The sequence below is a fragment of the Trichomycterus rosablanca genome, chromosome 13, assembly GCF_030014385.1.
Source record: "Trichomycterus rosablanca isolate fTriRos1 chromosome 13, fTriRos1.hap1, whole genome shotgun sequence".
Lineage (NCBI taxonomy): Eukaryota > Metazoa > Chordata > Actinopteri > Siluriformes > Trichomycteridae > Trichomycterus > Trichomycterus rosablanca.
The window spans coordinates 220,001-244,725 of record NC_086000.1 but is presented as its reverse complement, the minus strand read 5'-3'; the positions used below and the strand labels follow the sequence as shown (position 1 = coordinate 244,725).

Sequence of the window (24,725 nt, the reverse complement as noted above, 5' to 3'; positions counted from 1 at the left end):
GTTCCTCATGGTGGTGTGTGATGAGAGTGCAGTGTGGTGGGTGTACTGTAGGGGGCGCTGTGTAACCCTGTTCCTCATGGCGGTGTGTGATGAGAGTGCAGTGTGGTGGGTGCACTGTAGGGGGCGCTGTGTAACCCTGTTCCTCATGGTGGTGTGTGATGAGAGTGCAGTGTGGTGGGTGTACTGTAGGGGGCGCTGTGTAACCCTGTTCCTCATGACGGTGTGTGATGAGAGTGCAGTGTGGTGGGTGCACTGTAGGGGGCGCTGTGTAACCCTGTTCCTCATGACGGTGTGTGATGAGAGTGCAGTGTGGTGGGTGCACTGTAGGGGGCGCTGTGTAACCCTGTTCCTCATGGTGGTGTGTGATGAGAGTGCAGTGTGGTGGGTGTACTGTAGGGGGCGCTGTGTAACCCTGTTCCTCATGACGGTGTGTGATGAGAGTGCAGTGTGGTGGGTGCACTGTAGGGGGCGCTGTGTAACCCTGTTCCTCATGGCGGTGTGTGATGAGAGTGCAGTGTGGTGGGTGTACTGTAGGGGGCGCTGTGTAACCCTGTTCCTCATGGTGGTGTGTGATGAGAGTGCAGTGTGGTGGGTGTACTGTAGGGGGCGCTGTGTAACCCTGTTCCTCATGACGGTGTGATATGAGAGTGCAGTGTGGTGGGTGCACTGTAGGGGGCGCTGTGTAACCCTGTTCCTCATGGTGGTGTGTGATGAGAGTGCAGTGTGGTGGGTGTACTGTAGGGGGCGCTGTGTAACCCTGTTCCTCATGGCGGTGTGTGATGAGAGTGCAGTGTGGTGGGTGCACTGTAGGGGGCGCTGTGTAACCCTGTTCCTCATGGTGGTGTGTGATGAGAGTGCAGTGTGGTGGGTGTACTGTAGGGGGCGCTGTGTAACCCTGTTCCTCATGGTGGTGTGTGATGAGAGTGCAGTGTGGTGGGTGCACTGTAGGGGGCGCTGTGTAACCCTGTTCCTCATGACGGTGTGTGATGAGAGTGCAGTGTGGTGGGTGCACTGTAGGGGGCGCTGTGTAACCCTGTTCCTCATGGCGGTGTGTGATGAGTGAGAGTGCAGTGTGGTGGGTGCACTGTAGGGGGCGCTGTGTAACCCTGTTCCTCATGGCGGTGTGTGATGAGAGTGCAGTGTGGTGGGTGCACTGTAGGGGGCGCTGTGTAACCCAGTTCCTCATGGCGGTGTGTGATGAGAGTGCAGTGTGGTGGGTGCACTGTAGGGGGCGCTGTGTAACCCTGTTCCTCATGGCGGTGTGTGATGAGAGTGCAGTGTGGTGGGTGCACTGTAGGGGGCGCTGTGTAACCCTGTTCCTCATGGCGGTGTGTGATGAGAGTGCAGTGTGGTGGGTGCACTGTAGGGGGCGCTGTGTAACCCAGTTCCTCATGACGGTGTGTGATGAGAGTGCAGTGTGGTGGGTGCACTGTAGGGGGCGCTGTGTAACCCTGTTCCTCATGGTGGTGTGTGATGAGAGTGCAGTGTGGTGGGTGTACTGTAGGGGGCGCTGTGTAACCCTGTTCCTCATGGCGGTGTGTTGTAGGGGTTGGAGTACTGTGAGGAGCGCTACAGTCAGGATCTGAACGGCGTGGCGTTTCCTCTCAGAGCTCAGGCTACCAACACTCGCCTCCTCAGCTGTCAGACCATCGAGAAGATCCGCCATCACCCCGACAGAGAGGACAGCGTCACTGAAGGTATTCCCATTCATCTTCACCTTCCACACCCTCCCTCATCTACCTCTGCTCCCACAGTCACGCTGTGCTCCGTGTTCCTCACCTGCTGGTGCAGTTACCTCCATCAGACAGCAGGAGGTGCTGGTGCAGTGTATTACAGTACTGCTCCGCCTGAGCACCGGACTGTAATATTTACATTTACAGCTTATAACAGATGACTTACAGTCCAACCATTATAGGATAAGGGCCTCGCTCAGGGGCCCAACAGTGGCAACCTGGAAGATGTGAGGTTTAAACCAGGGATTCTCCTAGTTACTAGTCCAGAACCTTAAACTGAACTTGGTGTGTGTGTGTGTGTGTGTGTGTGTGTGTGTGTGTGTTCAGTAGCCTCTCCTGACACCAGCGTGGCCGTGTTCATCTGGCAGGTGAAATCGTACGGACAGGGTCTGCTGTCCACCTTCATCGGGGTGTTTGACATTAATAGATGGTACCACGCCCAGATGCCCGACTCGCTCAGGTAAGAACATCAGAAGAACCTGCAGGGTCCAAAACATACAGCTCAGATGAGTGGATTGGTTTCTTCATGTGTAATAAGTCACATCTGGAGCGTATCATGGTCCAACAGGGAAAAAGAGAGACGCGCCCTGTTGTGTCTGTAGGATGCCCGGCCAGGTTGGTAGCACCCCTGCGTCACCCTGACGTCCCACGTTCGGCCCGGGAACCACGTTGCAGCCGGTTCTCCTAATTTGATGCGTCTCGGATCAATAGGACTTACGGAATAGATGAAACATCGATCTATTAAGGGTCTGGGACTCCAGCGAACCACAGAGAGAGCATTATCTTTAAACGGGGAGCCTACCAGAACGTCCGTGGAGCTGCAGGCCTGAGTGGCGGCTTCATACCTGATCACTGTTGTGTTTTTAGGACGGGCGAGTCTCTGAGGAACTGTCCCTACATGGCCGTGTGGTCCCTGGACTCGGTGATGGAGGTGGTTCAGTCCTGCCCCCTGCTGGACGTGGTGGTACATGAGCGCAGTCTGAGCAGAGCGCTGCCCCACACCTGCCCCCCTCCAGAGCAGTTCTACAACCCCAACACCTACAACTTCGGTAAGCACACACACACACACACACACACACACACACACACACCACGAATTGTAATCAAACTCCTTTTGATGTTGATCGTGATTTGGTATGTTCTCTCTCTCCGTTTAGACGCCAGTTGTTTGCTGGATGCCGGGATCGTGCACCTGACCTGCTCAGGCTACCAGAGGGAGGTGAGTGTGAACGTTCTGCTGGTGGGTCTGGAGCGGGGACTGTGATGGTGGGGAGCGGTTTAGTGGAGCTGGTGTTTCTGTTTCAGACCCTGAGGTACCTGAAGGAAGCCGTGCCCACCCTGACCGAGGGCATCTCCAACGGCTACTCGCGCTGCCTCATGTCCGGCCTGCTCTCCTCTCGCCTGGCGGACGTCCAGCCCTCCAGTCTGTCCGAGGTGAGCGTGTCGAGCTGTGTCTGCTCTCTGAATCCTTCTCTGATTAGGTAATGAGGGGTGTGTGGTGACCCCAAAACAGACGTCATCAGCAGAGGAACCTGCGTGATCTAGAACAAAACAGGGGTTTTAACATGGGTCACAGGGAATAATAATAATCATCATTTAATAAACCTGTACACGAGCGCCCCCTTGTGGAGGCTTTATGTTACAGCTTGTATAGAGCATTGTGCTGTCTGGGTTGCTTAAAAACAGCTGGAACAGTGGTGTCACTGATCACAGTCAAGCCAGCTACATCTCCACTAGTTTCAAAAGCATCAGAAGCTGGACTGATGTTGTGATGGTGATAAAGCTGGCTCGACTGTGGACAGTGCTGTAATTTATGTCAGATGTGTTTTTGCACCATCTAGTGGTCGTTCAGTTCTGAACAGCACATGTGGCTGCTCTGATGTGAGACGCTTTAAACGCAGCAGATGTAATCTCTGTGTGTGTGTGTGTGTGTGTGTGTGTGTGTGTGTGTGTGTGTGTGTGTGTGTGGGAACACAGCTGGAACAGCTGGATGCTATCCTGACCACGGCGGTGGAGACCAGCGCTCTGGGTCTGATCACCGGCTGTATTAAACAGTGGACCACAGAAGGTGAGCAGGGCGCCGAACTCACACCGTACTGACGTTCAGCAGAGGCTTTAATCAGTGACCTGCAGTACAGTATATTATCTAAGCAACTGAAAGTTAAGGGCCTCGCTCAGGGGCCCAACAGTGATACGAGTTCTTTGGTTCTCTCGGTTCCTCCACACAGAGGCTGCAGGGTCGGCGGGGAACCTGCGCTACATCCTGGAGTGGGCCTGGAACAAAGTGGTGAAGACCAAGGACGAGCTGGATGCCATCTGTAGGTGTAGTGTTGTTGTTGGGTGGGTGGGTGGGGCGTGGTCCGGGCGTGGTCCTGACCTTCTCCTGGTTCTGTTCTCAGGTGCGCCGCTGTTCGACACCTCGTCCAACTTCACCGATCCTCAAACGCTGCAGCTTCTCCAGCACAGTCAGAGAATCCTGAGTAACCTGAACACCATCTTCCACTGCCTGATCAACCAGGCTCAGCAGCTCACTCACACCGGTACACTCACACACACACACACACACACACACACACACACACACACACACACACACACACACACACACACACACACACTCATACACACACACACACACACACACTCACACTCACTCACACACACACACACTCACACCGGTACACTCACACACACACACACACACACACACACACACACACACACACACACACACTCACACTCACACACACTCATACACACACTCATACACACACACACACACACTCACACTCACTCACACACACACACTCTCACACACACACACACACACTCATACACACTCTCTCACACACACACACACACTCACACCGGTACACTCATACACACCGGTACACTCACACACACCGGTACACTCACACACACACACACACACTCACACACACTCATACACACACTCACACACACACACACTCACACTCACACTCACTCACACACACACACACACACACACACTCACACACACTCATACACACACTCATACACACACACACTCACACTCACACTCACTCACACACACACACACACACACTCACACCGGTACACTCACACACACACACACACACACACACACACACACACACACACACACACTCACACTCACACACACTCATACACACACTCATACACACACACACACACACTCACACTCACTCACACACACACACTCACACTCTCACACACACACACACACACTCATACACACTCTCTCACACACACACACACACTCACACCGGTACACTCATACACACCGGTACACTCACACACACCGGTACACTCACACACACACACACACACACACTCATACACACTCTCACACACACACACACTCACACCGGTACACTCATACACACCGGTACACTCACACACACACACACACACACACACACTCATACACACTCTCACACACACACTCTCTCTCACACCGGTACACTCACACTCTCTCACACACACACACACTCACACCGGTACACTCATACACACCGGTACACTCACACACACACACACACACACTCATACACACTCTCACACACACACTCTCTCTCACACCGGTACACTCACACTCTCTCACACACACACACACACACACATACACACTCTCTCACACACACACACACACACACACACACTCACACCGGTACACTCATACACACCGGTACACTCACACACACCGGTACACTCACACACACACACACACACACACTCATACACACTCTCACACGCACACACACTCACACCGGTACACTCATACACACCGGTACACTCACACACACTCTCACACACACACACACTCACACCGGTACACTCACACACACACACACACACACACACTCATACACACTCTCACACGCACACTCTCTCTCACACCGGTACACTCACACACACACACTCTCACACACACACACACACACACACACACACACACACACACACTCACACCGGTACACTCACACACACACACTCTCACACACACACACACACTCACACCGGTACACTCACACACACACACTCTCACATACACTCACACACACACACTCTCACACACACACACACACACACACTCACACCGGTACACTCACACACACACACTCATACACACTCTCACACACACACTCTCACACACACACTCACTCACACACACACACACACCGGTGCTCTCACACTCATACACTAATGTCTAGTGAGGCACCTGGCTCACAGTCAAAGTTCCAATTCATTCCAAAGGAGTTGTGTCCACATACTTTTGGATGGGGGTTGTTTCTGCTGATTTGCTGGTGTATGAAGTTCTTGTTGGTACTGAGTGGTTCCGATTCGTCCCCTGCAGGTGCGATCGGACTGATGAATAAGTGCATGGTGTCGGGTCTGATCTCCCAGTACGCTCAGGTGGTGCTGTGGTTCTGCCGGACCGGTCTCCTCCCCGAGAGCGCAGGTATACAATCACCCTCGAATCAGCCCAGTCCTCAGGTTCCTGATCTGTGATGAACCTCCTTCTGTTTTCCTCACCAGACGATGACCTGCAGATCTCCAGACCTTTCTACGGCTACTCGGTGATCAGGAGTTATTACACGGCTCAGCGGGAGGAGCTGCAGAGACTCGCCAAGTGAGTAACTCCCCATATCGGTGTTCACTACAGGGTCAGAAGTATGTGGACGCCCCTCCTAATGATGAATCCGGCCTGGATTGTGAGGCTCTGTGTTCTGTAGATGTTTGATGATGGATCTGTCCGTGCTTCTCTCCTCAGAGATAAATGGAGTCCCGACTGCCTGATGATCGACGGGTTGGTAGCTCAGTGCGGCGACCGGCTGGAGGATCTGTGGAGGAGAGACGAGGGCGGGACGGGTCATTATCCGCCCCCGTCGCTACACGTAATGAGACCATTAGTACCAGTACAGTACTGATCTGGAGATTAGGAGATCGGCTGAGGTCTGTAACGTGTGTGTGTGTGTGTGTGTGTGTGTGTGTGTTCCTCTGTAGGCTCTGCTGGACCTGTACCTTCTGGAGAATGTGGAGGAATCTACCAAACATGCCATCGTATCCTTTCTTCTGCTGCTGTATTAGTGAGTGATGATCTGTGTGGGTTCGTCTGTGGGTGTGTGTGTGTGTGGGTTTGCTGTGGGTTTGCTGTGGGTGTGTGTGTGGGTTCAGTGTGTGGGCTTGAGTGTAGGTTGTGGACAGAGTTCTGACTACGTGTGTGTGTTCTTGTGTGTGTGAGGAGGGGTGCAGCAGGAGGTCCACGGTGTGTAAGTGTGTGTGTGAGTTCTTGACTGTGTGTTCTTGTGTGTGTGTGTTTGTGTCTAAGTTTGTGTGTGTGTGTGTGTTGTGTGTGAGTTCTTGAGTGTGAGAGAGTTTGTGTGTGTTTGTGTCTGAGTTTGTGTGTGTGTTGTGTGTGTGTGCTGTGTGTGTGTGTTGTGTGTGTGTGTGTTGTGTGTGTGTTGTGTGTGAGTTCTTGAGTGTGTGAGAGAGTTTGTGTGTGTGTGTTCGAGTGTGTGTGTTTGTGTCTAAGTTTGTGTGTGTGTGTGTGTTGTGTGTGAGTTCTTGAGTGTGAGAGAGTTTGTGTGTGTTTGTGTCTGAGTTTGTGTGTGTGTTGTGTGTGTGTGTTGTGTGTGTGTGTTGTGTGTGTGTTGTGTGTGTGAGTTCTTGAGTGTGTGAGATAGGGATGTCCCGATCTGATCTCACAGATCGGGATCGGGGCCGATCAAGGCATTTTTAACTGATCGGAAATCGGCTTTACTAATGCCGATCATAACCCGATCTTTTGTTTTACGTCAGCATGTCCGCTGTCCAGCAGTGAGGTGTAACGTCTGCAGTGTGAGCGTTACACGAGGCGGTGGGAGCAGAGCTGCGTTCATTACTGTAGAATTTTACTGTTTATACAGTGTGTGAGTCCAGGATCACTCCGGTTTACTAAACAATCACTTTTAATCCCAGTATGAAAACTTCAGGACCATAACATACAGCTTTTACCAGTTTACGTGTTACAAGACTGAACGACATCTCAGTATCGAGCGCTCTGATTGGCTTAGTTATGTAACCGAGCGTGGTAGTGATGCACTCGCTTAATAAAGAAATAAATACACGCTATATTCACTAATTGTCGGGAGCAAAACACTTTATTAACTTCTTCTGTTCCGAATAGCGGACAGCCAGAGCCGAGCACGCTATCCCATGCACTATGGAAGCCCCAAAGGGTCAAAACACACTCACTTTGCGTAGAAACGTCCATCAAACCATCGTCACAATACAAGCACTTTAAGAACTGACTTTCCTTCATAACAGAAGAGAGACTTTCCATTTTATTTTGGTATTCAGGTTTTACTGTAATGCTGTTAAGTAACTTATTTGTTTGTTTATATTCAAGTTAAGCTGCTACACCACGTCTGAGTGGAGATTTCTGTTCATATTTAGTGCATCACTGCATTAAACAGAATTATGTTCTTTGAATATAAAGTTTAAAGTGAAACTGTAATTATCTCACTTCATTTTTACTACAATGCTGCACTAAGTTTGTTTACTTTTATTTTGTAAAAGAACATTAAGCAATAGTTTGGATGCAGCATTATTTCCCTACAGCACTGCAGAGCTATTCCGGTGTTAAACATGTACACTGGATTAATTTGAATAACTGTAATGTAGTTGAAGTGTGCACCGTGTGAACAGTATTATCCAGTTCTTATCTAGACAATATCTAGAAAATACAAGTATCGGTTTGAGAATCGGTATCGGATCGGGATCAAAATTAAAGATCGGGAACAAAAAAACCTGATCGGGACATCCCTAGTGTGAGAGAGTTTGTGTGAGTGTGTGTTATTAAGTGTGAGTTCTGTGTGTGTGTATTCTTGTGTGTGTGAGTTCTTGAGTGTGTGTTCTTGAGTGTGTGTTTGTGTGTGTGAGTTGAGTGTGTGTGTGTGTGTGTGTGAGTTCGTGTGTGTGAGTTCGTGTGTGTGAGTTCGTGTGTGTGTGTTCTTGAGTGTGTGTTTGTGTGTGTGAGTTGAGTGTGTGTGTGTGAGTTCGTGTGTGTGAGTTGAGTGTGTGTTCGTGTGTGTGTGTGTGTGTGTGTGTGTGTGTGTGTGTGTGAGTTCGGTGTGTGGGTTCGTCTGTGTGTGTGTGTGTGTGTGTGTGTGTGTGCGGTACGTGTGTGGGTTCAGTGTAGGTAATGTACAGAGTTGCGACTCGGTGTGTGTGGGTTCGGTTCCTTGACGGTGCTCTGCAGGTGATCTATCTGCTGCTGGATGTGATGTACTCGTTTCCCAATAAGGGCGGAGCTTCGGTGGAGTCCTTCCCCACGGCGTTCTCCATCCCTATTGGTTTGGTGAAACTGGTGCAGGGCTTGTGGTTACTCGACCACAACGACCACGAGGTAACCACGCCCTCACCCCCACGCCCTCACCCCCACACCCTCACCCACATGCCCTCACCCCCACGCCCTCACCCCCACGCCCTCACCCACACGCCCTCACCCCCACGCCCTCACCCCCACGCCCTCACCCACATGCCCTCACCCCCACGCCCTCACCCCCACGCCCTCACCCACACGCCCTCACCCACATGCCCTCACCCCCACGCCCTCACCCACACGCCCTCACCCCCACGCCCTCACCCCCACACCCTCACCCCCACGCCCTCACCCACATGCCCTCACCCCCACGCCCTCACCCCCACGCCCTCACCCACACGCCCTCACCCCCACGCCCTCACCCACACGCCCTCACCCCCACGCCCTCACCCCCACGCCCTCACCCCCACGCCCTCACCCACACGCCCTCACCCACACGCCCTCACCCCCACGCCCTCACCCCCACACCCTCACCCCCACGCCCTCACCCCCACGCCCTCACCCCCACGCCCTCACCCACACGCCCTCACCCCCACGCCCTCACCCCCACGCCCTCACCCACACGCCCTCACCCCCACGCCCTCACCCCCACGCCCTCACCCACATGCCCTCACCCCCACGCCCTCACCCCCACGCCCTCACCCACATGCCCTCACCCCCACGCCCTCACCCCCACGCCCTCACCCCCACGCCCTCACCCACACGCCCTCACCCCCACACCCTCACCCACACGCCCTCACCCCCACGCCCTCACCCCCACGCCCTCACCCCCACACCCTCACCCACACGCCCTCACCCACATGCCCTCACCCCCACGCCCTCACCCCCACACCCTCACCCCCACACCCTCACCCACATGCCCTCACCCCCACGCCCTCACCCCCACACCCTCACCCACATGCCCTCACCCCCACGCCCTCACCCCCACGCCCTCACCCACACGCCCTCACCCCCACGCCCTCACCCCCACGCCCTCACCCCCACGCCCTCACCCCCACGCCCTCACCCCCACACCCTCACCCACATGCCCTCACCCCCACGCCCTCACCCCCACGCCCTCACCCCCACACCCTCACCCACATGCCCTCACCCCCACGCCCTCACCCCCACACCCTCACCCACACGCCCTCACCCCCACAGCCCACATGTAATCATGTTCAGATGAGATGCAGAAGTATCTGGACAGCACCGACCCTCTTTTTTGTGTTCCAGAGCTCCCTGGACCTCCTGCTGCACCCCTCCACGTCTCAGTGCGTGTGGCCGTGGCAGCACGCTCGGGTTCTCCAGGCTCTGATGATCCAGAACAAGCCGGGCACGGCTCTGCACTACCTGCACATGATGAAACCGTCGGTCAGCACCACGCCGCAGATCAAACTGTGTCTGTCGGTCCTGCTGCACAGCAGGTACACGCTCTCACCACCCACTTTATTAGGAACACCCTGCTGATTACTGGGTAGAACCTAGTACCAGACCAGGCAAGGTTTTGGTGAGCCTGTGCCTACTGTAGCCTCAGATGCATGTTCTCGTCTGATGGGAGAGGAACCTGATGTGTTCCATCTAAGGTTTAACAGATTCTGGGCTCTCAGATGTTCATCTTTCATCAATAAGGTATTTCTGCTAGCTGAACTGATGCTCACTGGATGATTTCTGCACCGTTCTGTGTAAAATCCAGAGACCGACGTGCTTAATTAGATGATTACAGGTGTACTGGTGTTCCTAATAAAGATCTGAAGGTCCTGGTTTAGGAGCTGGTTTAGTTATCTGACCCTGGCTCTCCAGCTGACGGTGGGGTCCTGCTCTCTGTAGGTGCCTGGTGGAGGCGTGGGCCACGCTGAGGCAGCACGTCAACAAGCTCAGCATGGAGGAGCTTCTCAGGTTCTTCTACGAGACGTGTCAGGAGCTGGGGCTGATGAAGGACCTGCTCAAGCTGCCGCTCGGTCCGTCCGAACAGGTCGGTGTGCATCACAACACCTCCATCCATCCACCTACACCACAAATACCATTCACCTATAGAACAGTGTAGTTTCTGCTACCAGGAGGTCCTACAATCCGTGTGTGTGTGTGTGTGTGTGTGTGTGTGTGTGTGTGTGTGTGTAGGAGTGTTTGGAGCGCTTTCTGCAGGGGACCGGCGGGTATCAGAACAGGGAGCTGCTGATGGTTCATCACCTCCAGCAGGCCAACTACGTTCCTGCCCTGCAGATCAACGAGACCCTGAAGATGAACCTCGCTGTGAGTCCCTCACACCTACCCACCATCCGCACCGCTAATAATCACCAGTGTGGAACCTGTTACCATCTACTGTCCATAACACTAGCAAGAGATTCATATTGTAAAGGCTGAAAAGCAACTTCTGTAACGGATGAATGAACCCAGTGGGACGCCTCGGCTAACCAGCTAACCCATATCGGTTCCTAACTAGCTAACCCTAGTTATCTAACCCTAGTGGCTGCACGCGGTTGTGTTTAATTCTGACGTGCCCCCGTGTTCCTCAGGCGGACCGAGACCCGAAGATGAAGCAGAGATCGAGCACCAGGAACTCCATCATGAACCAGTACGGAAAGGTTCTACCACGAGCTCAGAGACGCCTCGCCGTGGACCGAGCTAAACCCTACCAGCACCCCGCCACCGTCCTCAGAGAGGGTACGCCAGATCCTTCTGCTCACATTCAGCTGTATTTACCCTGACTCTATCAAGTACCTGGTGAATATCATGGGGGGGGTTTCTCCTCTAGTGTGTCCCAGTACTAAAGGTGCAATACTGTTACACAGAAGCAGCTCTATATTATGATGCTCCCACCACCGTACTTCACAGTGGGTTTGGAGTTCTTGGGACCATGTGTGATGTGTTATTTGTCCAACACGTGGAGCTGGGGGGCTGAATCTGGACACGTTTCTCACTTGACGTGTCCGGGTACTTTTGCTCCACTCCGCAGCGGCCGGCTGTGATCGTCGACGAGGGTTTGTTGAAGGGTTTTTAATGTAGTGCAGTCTGGGGTGTGTTTATAATATTATGCACGGTAGACGGTAAATAAGGTGCAGGAACTTGTCTTGATTAAATGTTGGCGTGTGTTGGGTGATCGATTAATTATTAGCGCTTTATCTGCCCCGTTCCAGTCGCCCGGCCTCAGCCGCTGTCCACCGTGGCTAAACGCTCCGGCGGTGAGAACGTCCTGAGCAGAGCGGCCTTCATCAAGAACGTCCTGACCAAGATCGAGGAGGTGTGGCTCCTGAAGGACGCGACCCCCGAGTCCTCCCCGCTGAAGAGGTGCGTGTGTGTGTGTTTACAGGTCCAGAAGTATGCGGACGCCTCAGCATGAGCTTGTCGGACATGCCGTTCTAAACAGGACGTGTCTCCTGTTGGACCCCTGAGCAAGGCTCTTGATTCTCACATGCTCATGGGTTTGGTCACGAATGCTTTGGGAAGGCTTTATGCAGGAGTCTGTCTGTGGGAATTTGTTTCATGCACTGGTCAGTCATGCAATAGCAGATAATGGCCTTCCCCAAACTGTTTCCACTAACACACATCGTTTGTTTGTTTTTTAGCCCTAAACTACCAGAAGCGGTGCATCCCAGTCCTCCCAGTTTAAACCTGTCTGAAGCTTTCGTCGGGACTCCCATCAACATGCTGACCAAGAGGATGTCCAGGTAAAGCTCACCTGACCGAGGGGCGTGTCCCTCACTAACCACGCCTCCGTTTCTCTGTTGGTGTTTAAATTCCCGCCTCTTTCAGGCTCTTCGATCTGGCGGTGCAGCCGTCGTCCCAGACTCCGCCCGAAGCGTCGCGGGTCCAGACCACTCCCACCAAAACGCTCAGCTCGTGGTCTGCAGCCAGAATCGTCGGCAAAGCTCCCGAGCTGAGCCTGTTACAGACGCCGCAGGTGGTGAAGGTAGCGTCTCCTCTCTCTCTCTCTCTCTCTCTCTCTCTCTCTCTCTCTCTCTCTCTCCAGTCTCGGTCTCGGTCACGTTCCCGTCTAACCCTCCGTCTCTCCCCCCACAGAGAGCTCGAGCGCTGGCGGCGTCCGGCTCCGTCTTCACCTCCTCCTTCACCCCCCAGTCCATCCTGAGGACCAGCCTCCGCCCCACACCTATAGCCACGCCCACCGCCTCACCCGCTCCGTCCACCACGCCGCCGTCACGCCCCAAAGAGAGCCGCATCACCTTCGTGGAGGAATCGGAATCTCCGGATCTGCACGAGAGCGTGGTGCTCCGGGGCAACGGGGTAAATATCACACCTCCCACGACACGGGTGGGGGGGGGGGTCACACATCGGGACACCTCACGCGCTCATCAGGGACCGAGTGTATCAGTCCGAGTGTATTCTGATCAAATCTACACTCGGATCAGGGATGGGATACGTGCTGGGGGAGGTATCTGTGGGGAGGAGGATCGTTTTGTGAGGAGGTGCATTTTAGGAGAAGGTACCTGTTGACAGGAGGTATATTTTGGGAGCGTGTTGGGAGGTGGATTTTAGGTGTGTTGGGAGGAGGTTCCTGTTAGGAGAAGGTACCTGTTGGGAGGAGGTACGTGTGAGGAGGAAGTTTGTGGTGCTGGTAGGTATTGCGAGGAGGCACCAGCTTAGAGTAAGGACTTGTTAAGAGGAGGTACCTGTTGGGAGAAGTGTCTGCTAGGAGCAGGTAGGTGTTTATAGGAGGTGCATGGAAGGTCATGGTGCTGGTACGAGTTGGAAGGAGGTGTGTTTTGGGAGGAGGTACCTGTTAAGAGAAGGTGTCGGTTATGAGAAGGTACGTGTTGGGCAGAAGTTTGTGGTGCTGGTGTGACTGTGCAGGAGGTACCTGTTGGGAGGAGTGTGTATTAGGAGCAGGTAAGTGTTTATAGGAGGTGCGTGTTAGGAGGAGGTGCATGTAGGAGTGTATGTGATCTCTGACCTGCTGGACGTTCATTCCTCTGTGTATTTCCTCCAGCTTGCTGTAGGGGGCGACATTAGCAGGTTGAAGCGACGCTCCCCTCCACCAGCAGGAGGTTCTAAAGCCTGGAGTCACGGTTCTGCTGAAGAGGAGGAGGAGGAGGAGGACACAGAGCCCAGAGTGGAGTTGATGCCTCGTTTAGAAGAGACTGAGAAACCAGAGGTGGAGAAATCCAAACTGGTTCTGCCTCCGTTAGTGCGCCGGCCCAGTCTGGGTCACGAAACCAGCGAGCTCTCCGTCCAATCAGATTCCACGCTGGAGTTCCACGATGCTGTCGGCCAGGCGGACGCCACCAGAACCCTGGTACCATCTCAGAACCTCAACGATGAAGATGATGATGATGATGATGATGAAGAAGTCGTGATCAAACGAAATGTGGCGGTGGAACCGGAACCTCCATCAGCTCTGGTGGAACCTCAGGAACCGAGTCCAGACCAGGACGTGGAGAGGCTGCACGAAGCCGAAGCACACGAGGAACTGGGAGGTGCAGACCGAGTTCCTGAGGAACCTCTGCAGAACCTGCCTGAAGCGCTACCAAAAGCTCTTCTAGAGGAATCAAATTCTGCTAATGAAGAGTCGAAGCAGGATGATTCACTGAATCAGACGTACGAACTGGCGCCGGGAGAACCAGGAGGAACCTTCATCGTATCTGAGGAGCCCATCCTGGAGCTCTCACCTGGAGAACCGCTCACAGTCACAGAAGATCCCGCCGCCACCGCCGAGGAATCGTTCGTTTCCGTACCGAAGCCTGAAGAGTCAGAATCACTGAAAAGAATCGGTTTAGATGTGATCGATTCCTCGGTGCCTGACGTCGCTGCAGGAGCTTCAGCGGAGCTGGACGATGAACGAGGAGTCATGGAGACGTCAGGTGAGCGTTCCATCATCACGTCTCTACATCAGAACCCAACAACATGTGGCCAAAAGTATGTGGACACCCTCCTAACGATTGATTATAGGTTTTCTATCCATGAATACTGTGAACAGATTACCTACAGTAAACTACATGCTTCCTATTTTGGTAGGAATAGTTTGGGGAAGGACTGTCCAAAGGTCTGTGTGTAAACCTACCTACCTGATCAGCTCCTCAGTACAGAGGATTCTAATCAGACCTGGAGTCATAATCAGATTATTTAGACGCTCTACTATTACATCACAGCGGGTTTAGCATCGGGACGTTCAAACCGCCGCTAGCACACGCCGGCTAACGTCTCCCTCCGTGTAGCGAAAACGCTTAAACCGTCCCTGACCCCCCAATTTACAAATAAACCCACACTGGTATAATTACACAGGATTTAGACACGCCCTCTTCTCTTCTCGGGAGTGTAGGATGATGGGAAATGCGTGTGTGTAGACAGAGAGAGAGAGAGCTGGGGTCGTGACCTGAACCCCTCTGGGATAAACTGGGGCACAGAGACGTGACTAGTACTGATATTTAGAGTGTTTAGGATTGATTGGAGAACATGCTCATGTACATGACTCTTCATATATTTCAGATCTGGATGATTACGTGGAGCGGCACTTATTCGGGGACGACACCGCGCCTCTGCCCCCCCACTCCACCCTAACAGAGGCTCCAGGAACCGACAGGTACTGATTTAAACCCCTCAGTCTGGGGTTTAGTGTAGTAGTAAATACTGGAGCTGCAGTAACGGCGCCTCCTGCTGGCTGGTGGAGGTATCGGTAGGAGTGGTGGAGGAGTACACAGAGTGTAGTGTGTTACTGCTCTCCGTATGAATCCACCGCTGTCTGATGGAAAGAATCGACCGGTGTCCTCACACTGATCCTGAGCGCAGTGGGTGTGAAGCCTGTGTAAGAGTGCGTTTGTTTATGTTTCTCATCCACACAGTGAAGCAGCAGAACCAGAAGCTCCAGATGATTCCCACAAATCTGTGGCCTCCTCAGAAGCTTCGACCTCAGACTCTCAGTGTAAGGATTTAATCACACGTACACGCTCACGCTCAGGCGTCCACATACTTTAGGCTGTAGTGGTATTAGAGTGAGTTTAACGCTCGGGTGTGTCACTGTGTAGCCGTGGTGAGTCTGCACGACACTGACGAGCTCACCAGCACCAGATCTGAGGACGATGAGGAGGAAGATGAGGAGGAGGATGAAGAGGAGGAGGAGAAGGATTCAGGCAGTGAGGTGGAGATCATCGAGGAGATCAAAGGAAACCAGAGGAACCTGCAGGACGTTCCAGATGAGGATGATGAGAGGTTCCTGCAGGAACAGACCAACGCCGCCGTGCTCTCGCTCATCACTGCCAATCCTCACCTACAGGTCAGTTCAGGCATTACAGCTCCACACCGACCACACCCACCACCGACCACACCCACCACCGACCACACCCACCCCCGACCACACCGACCACACCCACCCCCGACCACACCCACCACCGCCACACCCACCACCGACCACACCCACCACCGCCACACCCACCACCGACCACACCCACCCCCGACCACACCCACCACCGACCACACCCACCCCCGACCACACCCACCACACCCACCACCGACCACACCCACCACCGACCACACCCACCACCGACCACACCCACCCCCGACCACACCGACCACACCCACCCCCGACCACACCCACCACCGCCACACCCACCACCGACCACACCCACCACCGACCACACCCACCACCACCACACCCACCCCCGACCACACCCACCACACCCACTTGTTTTATTACTCTCAGCAGGTTAACTTCAGTAAACAAAGAATAAAATGGTGCACAAACTTCACTAACCATATAAATTATATTCATACGACTAAGTTTTATTTCTTTCCTGTTTTGCTCTTTTTATTTTTGTGTATTTATATTTTAAATATTTTCTTTTTTTGTCATCATTTTTTGCTGTTTTCTATTTATTTTTCTCTTAGTAATGTTTTTATTTATAATATTTTTAATTTTTCTATTAATTTAATTTTTATTTTATGGAAAGTTTTTTTTTTTTTACTGTTTTTAATGTAAATTTATTATATTTTAAATAATTTTCTATTTTATTAAATTATTTATTTATTTAGTTTTGTTTAGATTTATTTTTTAGATTTATTTATTTAGTAATCAGCACAGTTGAGACAGGATTTAATGTTTATTTTTAATATTTTAATATTAAAGTTAATATTATTTATTATAATTTTATTTTATTTATTTATTGTTTATTTAAATTCTTTTCTTTCTTGTTATTTACGGGCTGGACTTTCAAAACATTTTTAGTTAATTTTTTTGAACTCAGTTTAATTAAACGTATTTTGTAATTAATTAATTAATTTTTATTATCTGTTTTATACTGGTCAGGGTCACGGTGGGTCCAGTTCCACTGGCGGTAATCTATTTTAGGGCTTCAGCTACACAACCCTCCCGTCCCAAACATAGCCGATCACGTCTGTGTGGACGCCCGGCTGTCCAGTAGCACCGCTGAGATTCAAACCCGGATCTCTGAGGTGGTGGGTTAGTGTAACAGCCCCACCCGAGCACCTTGTTCTTCTAGTAGATGGGTGTTTGGGGTGGGTGTGTTTGGGGTGTGGTGGTAACTCTCCTCTCTGTTCCAGGTGTTGGGTGGATATGAGGAGCAGGAGGATGGAAGAGAAGTTCTGGTGGTGGGACTCAGACCTGCTGACCAGAATGAAGATCAGGTGTGTTACACTGAACTCAAGCCCTCCACCACCATGCTGGTTCCTATAGAGCTCACAGAGGAACATCGGGATCTTCTGCCCGACGTGGAGCTTCCTCCTGACACCAACAACTTCTCTCTCATGCTGGAGGCTGAAGATGAAGAAGCTGCAGGTGTGGAGATGGAAGCTCAGCCCGGTTCAGGAGACGCTGAGAACGTGGAGAACCAACCGGTGCCCACTGGTGGAGACGTCAGTGTGGAGCAGGAGACCGCCGAACACGTTCCTGCTGAAGAAGAAGTGGAACGGATGGAAGACCTGGAGTCAGAGAGGGTTGAAGAAGATCCTGAACAAATAGCTGAAGGTCAACCAGAACCAAGAGAAGAACAGCCTGAGGAACGTGCAGAAGCTGAGCCAAACATGGCAGATCTGCTAGAACCAGAGCAGATAGAAGAACCTACTGATCTAAAGGTGGAGGATAAACCTGGTGAAGAAGCTCAAACAGAAGAGGAACCTGCTCCTGAAGAACCTGTTGAGATACATCTTGGTCCTGCCCATGATGAGCTCCAGGGTTCAGGCTCTGCTGAGGTCAAAGTGGACCAGTTAGTCAGTAATGAGACAGAAGAGCCTGCTCTTAACATCTCTGGTGCCAATCATCACGAGGAACCTTCTAAAATTCCAGTATCTCCTCCAAAGGAACCCCAGCGAAGCCCTGGACGACGAGGAAGGAAGACGGTGACGTTCCCGTTACCCGCCACAGAATCTGAAAGAGACGCTTCAGACGATCAGGACGATTCCAAGGTTCCTTCAACACCTAGACGAGTCACCAGAAGCTCCAGGCATCTCCAAGACTCTGAAGTTCCCATCACGCCCAAGAGAAGCTCTCGAAAAGTGGATGCTGAACCTACGGTGGAGGACACGCCCGCGGCGAGACCGAGCCCCTCACGTAAAACCCCACAGAAAGCCACGCCCAGAAGAGGCTCTCGCAAAACCAGGAGTTCCGTCACCACCAGCAGTGACGAGGAGGTCCAGAAGGTGGAGGAGACCTCGATCGTGGAGAGTCAGAGCGCCAGGAAGACGAGGAAGACCTCCGTGCTGGAGGTCCCAGAACCCATCCCTGAGGAGAAGGCTCTGGAGAACGATGCAAACGCTAACACCACCGCCGGCGCTAGTCCCAGCCGCGTGACACGGCAGTCCAGCAGGAGGTTGAGCCTCACACTGGAGAACTTCCAGGACGTCGTGGTTCAGACCATCACGCCGCCCAGGAGCAGGAGGAAAACGAGAGCCGCCACCCAGGAGAAAGCCAACGACGAAACCTTCGTGGTGGACGAGGTCCAGCTGCAGAACGTCTCCAGGCGTCTGACCACGAACCAACACTGGAACGAAGCCGAGGAACCCAAAGAGGAACCAGAGACTCTGGACCCCTCAACAAGCGCCTTGATGGAGAGGCTGAACGACGAGCCGACTGAACCTACAGAAATCATTCCTGCCAGACGAAGAACCGCCAGATCAGCAGCACCCGCCCCGGAGGAACCCACCAACCAGGATGAAGAACGTGAAGCAGCTACAGAAATCGTTCGTGCCAAGCGCAGAGCCACCAGATCTATGGTTCCTCCTCCAGAAGAACCGAGCGCGCTGATGGACGAGACGACGAACGAAGAACCTGAAGCTGCAGGTAACGTCCAGACTAACCGGAGAACTACCAGAACATCACCTCCTGGACCTCCTGGACCTACTGCAGAAGAACCAGCTCAGCCTGAGCCGAGCACGGCGACGGACAGACTGACTGACGAAGAGGAGAAGAACCGAGGAGAACGTGAAGCGTCTGCAGAAACATCTGGTTCCAGACGTAGAACCACCACATCTGCAGCACCGTCTGTGGACTCTGATCTTCAGAACGTCCAGGATCCACCATCCACCAGAAGAACCAGGTCCAGCAAGATGCCTGAAGCAGACGCCTCCTCACACGTCTTCACGCCCAGTCTTCCAAAACCCAGAGGAGGTGATTCTTCTTCTCATGTTCTCGTCAGAACTGATCTGACCAAAAGTATGTGGACGCCTGCTCACTGTAATATTAAAAATGCGCTTCTAGCTTCCGCAACAGTTTGGGGAAGGACCTGTCTTGTTTTAGAATGACTTGGAGATGGTTTGGTTTGACCTCAACCTTACTGAACACAAGCCAACTCATGGTCAGGTGTCCACAAACTTTTGGCCATAAAGTTCTCCCTTTTAAAATAGTAATCCATACGCAGCCAATCACAGTGCTCCAAATTTAATTGGTCATCAGCCTCTCACCATCATGACGTAGCACCTGAACGTTCCTACAGGAACACTGTTCCAACCTCTGAGGAACGTTCCAGAAGAGCAGAGCATGTCTAAGTCTGGAAAGCTCTAGGACTCCACTGAAACACAGCGAGAGCCGTTATCTCCTTCTGGAGCCGTAGCCAGACATGTTCATGCTGCAGGAATTGTTCACGCATGGGCACCTAGCAACCAGCAGGAGTCGCCCGTCAGCACTGAGGAATTGAGTATATCCAAAACGATGACAGCAGCTGATTGGTGCTCAGGTCAGGAGGAGGTACCGTGTGTCAGAAGCTGATTGGTTGAGTGATGTGGTTTCTTCTCTGCTGTAGGGAGGAAGAAGGACGTGACGCTTCCAGATGTTTTATCTCCACCGGCGACTCGACCCCGGCGAGCGGCAGCAGCTCCGGTTCCTGACCTGGAGGTGAGAAGATCCAGCTGAGCTGAGGTGAGCTGAGCAGGTTCTCCTGTGGTCCGTATCTGACCGGGTTCTCTCTCGTCTGTGTTCTGTAGGACCAGGTTCCATCAGAAGATCCTGCAGGTGAAGCTGAAGTCAAAGCCAAGAGGAGCAGAAAGACCAGGTGAGATCAGGAGCGCCGCTGAGCACTTTATTAGGAACACCTGTCTGCCATACAGGTGCACTCTGGGTAGACGATCACCGACACCCTGCACTCACACTAACATCATAATGCCGTGCTGGTGTGTCGTTCTGTGTGTGCGGGTGCAGCAGTGTTGTTGGGATTTGGCCTCTTTATTAGGAACACTCTCTAGAGCGGGGTTACAGAGAAACATTATTATTATTATTATTATTATTATTATTATTGTTGTTGTTGTTGTTGTTGTAGCCCAGCAGTTACTACACTAGTCATCAAAAGGTCGCTGGTTTAAGTCTCACCACTGCCAGTTTGGGTCCTTTCTGTGTGGAGTTTTGCATGTTCTCCCCATGTCTGTGTGGGTTTCCCCACATGCAGACATGCAGTGAGGTGAACTGGAGACACAAAATTGTCCATGACTGATGAATTTTGTGTAAAACATGACGTTAAAATCCAAATAAATAAATGTGAGCGCCCCCCTGTGGAGGCTTTATGTTACATCTTAAAACCCGAGTACGATGCACTTTACGCTTCTGTACTAGGAACAGCAGAGGAAATGGAAATGACTAAATTGGAAGATAAACATGAAACAAAACCCTCCACCACGAGGATTATGGGTAATGTAGTCCGTGCAGGTCCGGTTCAGTCTGATGTACGTTATTGATCAGTGATTGTTTTTCCTCCTCAGTAGACCGAGAGCCGCTCCTGAACCCCTGCAGATCGACCTCATCTCTCCGTTAGCGAGTCCAGCAGAGACCAAGGAGCGCAGACCGTCGGGGGGTAAAGATTCCGCCCCTCTGAAGATGAACCTGCGACGCAAGCGCATCATGGAAGCCATTTTCCCCAAACCGGTGACGCGCAGGAAGAAGCTCTGACGCCGCGTGTGATGATTTCCGCCTGCGTGTGTGTTTGATTTAATTCTACAGAAACGTGATTCTATTTTTCCACGAACTCCCGCCGCCCGCTCGGGTTGATTTTGGTTTTATAACCAGTGTGATTATTATTCAGGATAGAATAAATAAATCGATCGTCTGCGAGGCGGAATAAGTTTTATAAATAAATAAATAATATTGAGTAACGTTTACAGAGTGCAGACGGGCGAGTCTTAGTTTTTACAAACGTGGATTTCTACAAATGTACATATTTTAGGGATGTTCTCAATAAAATTTGATACTTGTGAATAATTTTGTCTCTCGTGTTTTTATTAATATATAAAATAAATTTCTCATGTGATTCTACCAGCACAAAATCACACATCTGCACATCAGCATCATACAATCACATAATGACCCCATTAAGCTCAGTCTGAGTTCTAATTCATCTGCAAAGCATTTCAACAGGGTCGGGGTCATGGCTCTGTATAAATCACGTCTTTATGGAGCTCGCTTTGTGCACAGGGTCTCGGTACTGGAACAAAAACCAGTAACACAAGGCCGTAACCACATGATTTATTTTCATTGAAACTGGTTTTGGAAGATGCGTCCACACACACGTTCACATTATAATGAGATTATGGGCTTCTGTAGTACCTCAGATTGACCACATGGTGGCGGCAGAGGAACATTTATAACGTAATAAGCGCGCATAATTGCTTTATTGATTTACTAACACAAATTGTTACATTATCTTATAGATTTTTAGATATTTATTTTAAATAAATATAAAGTGACTTCAATTGTAAATATGTATATAAAATTATATAAATATAGGAAAGGCTTGGCCCTTTCCCAGCATTAGTGAGACGTCAGAGCTGGTTTTCAGTACCCGGATGGAGTTGCGGAAGTGAAGCGCAGAGGTGCAGGAATAAATAGGGAGCGGATTCTTGTGTGACTCCTTTCGTTCTATTTTTGCTTTATTCTGCATTAATTTCGGATTAAACTGTGAGTATTTGTATTAATAATTATTCTGAGGGTTATAATGAGGGTAAATACTGAAGGTTGGTTGTAAACAGTGATGATTTTGATGAATATTGATGATTCTGGTAGATGCACGAGCTTTTGCTTTCACGTTTATTGCATTTAATATAGAATTAAAATATAAATATAAAATTAATATGAATATAATAACACTATTAATATGAATGTTTAATTGTGATTGAGGTGCATGGTTAATATACACAGTCCGGTGTTCTGGGTTCATGTTTTTAATGTTTTTAGTGTATTTATATTAATATTAACGATCATTTTATTTTATTTTAATGCAACAAAAATATAAAACAAATATTAATTGTATTTACTAGCTAAGGCTCTAATTGTGTTTATGCAATAATGTGTAAATCTAAAGTAAATTAAACTGGATTAAATAAACATTCACACATGATTTCTATAAACATAAACCTGATTTATTTCCTGATGAAAGACCTCTAACCCTTCTGAGTTGCATCGGAACCCTGCGGAGAACTACAGCATCACCGCGTTTGCAGCACTCATGAGGTTCAAACCCTCCAGAAATCTCCAGAGGATCCAGCAGCACCTTTATCTTCTCCTGATGGATCCAGTCCTGAGCTCTTCTGGCTCTAGTTTCTCTCCTCTGACACGTGCAGATACTTTAATCATGATGCTCCCACCACCGTACTTCACAGGGGGTTTGGAGTTCTTGGGATCACACACACACACGTACACAACATTACTTTCACTACAGGCGTCTATAAACTTTTGATCTGAGCTGTAGATGAGATCATGTTCTGGTAATGGAGCGCTGCAGTGGGGGGTGACGTGTCTGGTTCCTCTGGTTCCTCTGGGGTTTTTTCCTGGTGTCTCCTCGGGGAACGACAGGATAACAGAGACGCGTCTGCTTACGCAACTCCTGCCTGTAATTACATCTGTAACACCTGTACAGGTGAGCGCTCACCCCCCACCCCTTCCTTACCACCCCGGCCCCACCCGCCCCCACGGGCGCCAGCCGGGACTGTTTCATCAGCGTTCGGTTATCAGATCGTCTGAATCAGGTTCCACACCGCCGGTGTCATCAGGTCCGTCTGAATCTGATCCAGCAGCAGCACCAAGAAGAAACTATCAGGAACCATCAGGAACTATTAGGAACTATTAGGAACCATCATCATAAACAAAATATCTTCAACCTTCGACTTGTTGAACCTGTTCAGCTCCACTGTTCAGCGAAACAGAAACGTGTTGGAGGTGGAACAACACGTGTCAGAGGAATAATTAAAGATAGTAATAAGGATTACTCAGCAGCTCTCTGGAATCTCCACACTTCATTCTTTAGTACAGAGAGAACAAGCGTTCATCAGGAGGAGGAGAAAATCCTGATAAAAAACACCTAGAACAAGAGTGTAACTAGAGGAACCAGGAGAGGAACCAAGAAAGAAACCAGGAGAAAGACAGAGGAACCAGGAGAGTTGTTGGCGTCCTCTTTCTCTTTTAGCTTCGACTCCTCCAAGCATTTTGTCTTTTCCAACTGATTCTCCTCTTTATTGTGTCCACAATAGAAGATCTTCAGTTTGGTTCTCTGGGTTTGGATTGAAAGGTTTGATTTGGTCCAGGATCAGTTTGTTCATCCAGCTTTCACTTCCATAAAGAACCACAGAGAAGATCCAGAGTCTGGAACGTTCTGCTCTTTGTTTGGAGAGTCTGAAGATCTTCTCCAGTTTGTTCTTGGTTCAGGTTGTGTGATGGTTCCTGATCATCGCTGTTAGTAACTGATTTAAGTAGGTTAAATCATCCACCACCTCCACATCAGTGAGGAGGAAAGGACCTTCCCTAAACTGCTGCTTTAACGTTTCCTTTATATGACTGATTCATTACACCTGTTAGTAACTGATGTGACTGAAACATGAATTGGAAGATTAGAAGGGGCGTCCCAATACTTGTGTGTCCTCTCTCCTGCAGGTGGCGCTCTCTCTCTCTCTCTCTCTCTCTCTCTCTCGTTGGTGTGTACGCCCGTGTGTGTGTGTGTGTGTGTGAGTGTGAGTGTGTATGTGTGTGTTACTCATGAACGAAGGAAGGAGGTCATGTGACTCGGACCTGCACGGCGAGGCGGGCTCCACCCGAATACCCGACCAGAACCTCAACCGGAGCAGAACGCTGGAGGAGGAGGAGCACGGGGGCCACGCCCTTCTCCAAAACACCCTTCTCCAAAACACCCTCCTCCAAAACACCCTCCGAAACAACAACAGGAGGGGCGGGGAGGGGGAGGAGGGGTTCA

The 24,725-nt window shown here is 51.1% G+C and overlaps 2 protein-coding genes across 5 annotated transcripts in view; both read left to right on the top strand.

Annotated features, from left to right (window-relative positions):
- ahctf1 (AT hook containing transcription factor 1) overlaps positions 1-21,745 on the top strand; it is a 29,051-nt gene extending 7,306 nt beyond the window's left edge. Inside the window, exons 7-35 of one of the 3 annotated variants that reach the window (XM_063006836.1) lie at positions 1,547-1,697; positions 2,064-2,193; positions 2,601-2,782; positions 2,891-2,952; positions 3,039-3,167; positions 3,711-3,801; positions 3,962-4,051; positions 4,133-4,273; positions 6,115-6,219; positions 6,297-6,390; positions 6,532-6,655; positions 6,765-6,821; positions 9,001-9,147; positions 10,336-10,526; positions 10,930-11,074; positions 11,221-11,352; positions 11,616-11,763; positions 12,237-12,387; positions 12,666-12,767; positions 12,853-13,009; positions 13,120-13,341; positions 14,045-14,915; positions 15,541-15,634; positions 15,894-15,973; positions 16,077-16,324; positions 17,608-19,669; positions 20,301-20,392; positions 20,482-20,549; positions 21,250-21,745. In XM_063006836.1, coding sequence (XP_062862906.1) covers positions 1,547-1,697; positions 2,064-2,193; positions 2,601-2,782; positions 2,891-2,952; positions 3,039-3,167; positions 3,711-3,801; positions 3,962-4,051; positions 4,133-4,273; positions 6,115-6,219; positions 6,297-6,390; positions 6,532-6,655; positions 6,765-6,821; positions 9,001-9,147; positions 10,336-10,526; positions 10,930-11,074; positions 11,221-11,352; positions 11,616-11,763; positions 12,237-12,387; positions 12,666-12,767; positions 12,853-13,009; positions 13,120-13,341; positions 14,045-14,915; positions 15,541-15,634; positions 15,894-15,973; positions 16,077-16,324; positions 17,608-19,669; positions 20,301-20,392; positions 20,482-20,549; positions 21,250-21,436 — 6,453 coding nt within the window. In that variant the 3' untranslated portion in view covers positions 21,437-21,745. Of the gene's footprint in view, positions 1-1,546; positions 1,698-2,060; positions 2,194-2,600; positions 2,783-2,890; positions 2,953-3,038; positions 3,168-3,710; positions 3,802-3,961; positions 4,052-4,132; positions 4,274-6,114; positions 6,220-6,296; positions 6,391-6,531; positions 6,656-6,764; positions 6,822-9,000; positions 9,148-10,335; positions 10,527-10,929; positions 11,075-11,220; positions 11,353-11,615; positions 11,764-12,236; positions 12,388-12,665; positions 12,768-12,852; positions 13,010-13,119; positions 13,342-14,044; positions 14,916-15,540; positions 15,635-15,893; positions 15,974-16,076; positions 16,325-17,607; positions 19,670-20,300; positions 20,393-20,481; positions 20,550-21,249 lie in introns of all 3 variants that reach the window. The other 2 variants (XM_063006837.1, XM_063006835.1) reach the window with 2 other exon arrangements.
- A 615-nt stretch (positions 21,746-22,360) lies between these two features.
- cnsta (consortin, connexin sorting protein a) overlaps positions 22,361-24,725 on the top strand; it is a 14,816-nt gene continuing 12,451 nt past the window's right edge. The window contains exons 1-2 of one of the 2 annotated variants that reach the window (XM_063007939.1): positions 22,361-22,441; positions 24,410-24,725. The exon at positions 24,410-24,725 is cut by the window's right edge and continues 102 nt beyond it. In XM_063007939.1, the coding sequence (XP_062864009.1) occupies positions 24,497-24,725 (229 nt within the window). In that variant the 5' untranslated portion in view covers positions 22,361-22,441; positions 24,410-24,496. Of the gene's footprint in view, positions 22,442-24,088; positions 24,185-24,409 lie in introns of those variants that run through there. The other variant, XM_063007940.1, reaches the window with a different exon arrangement.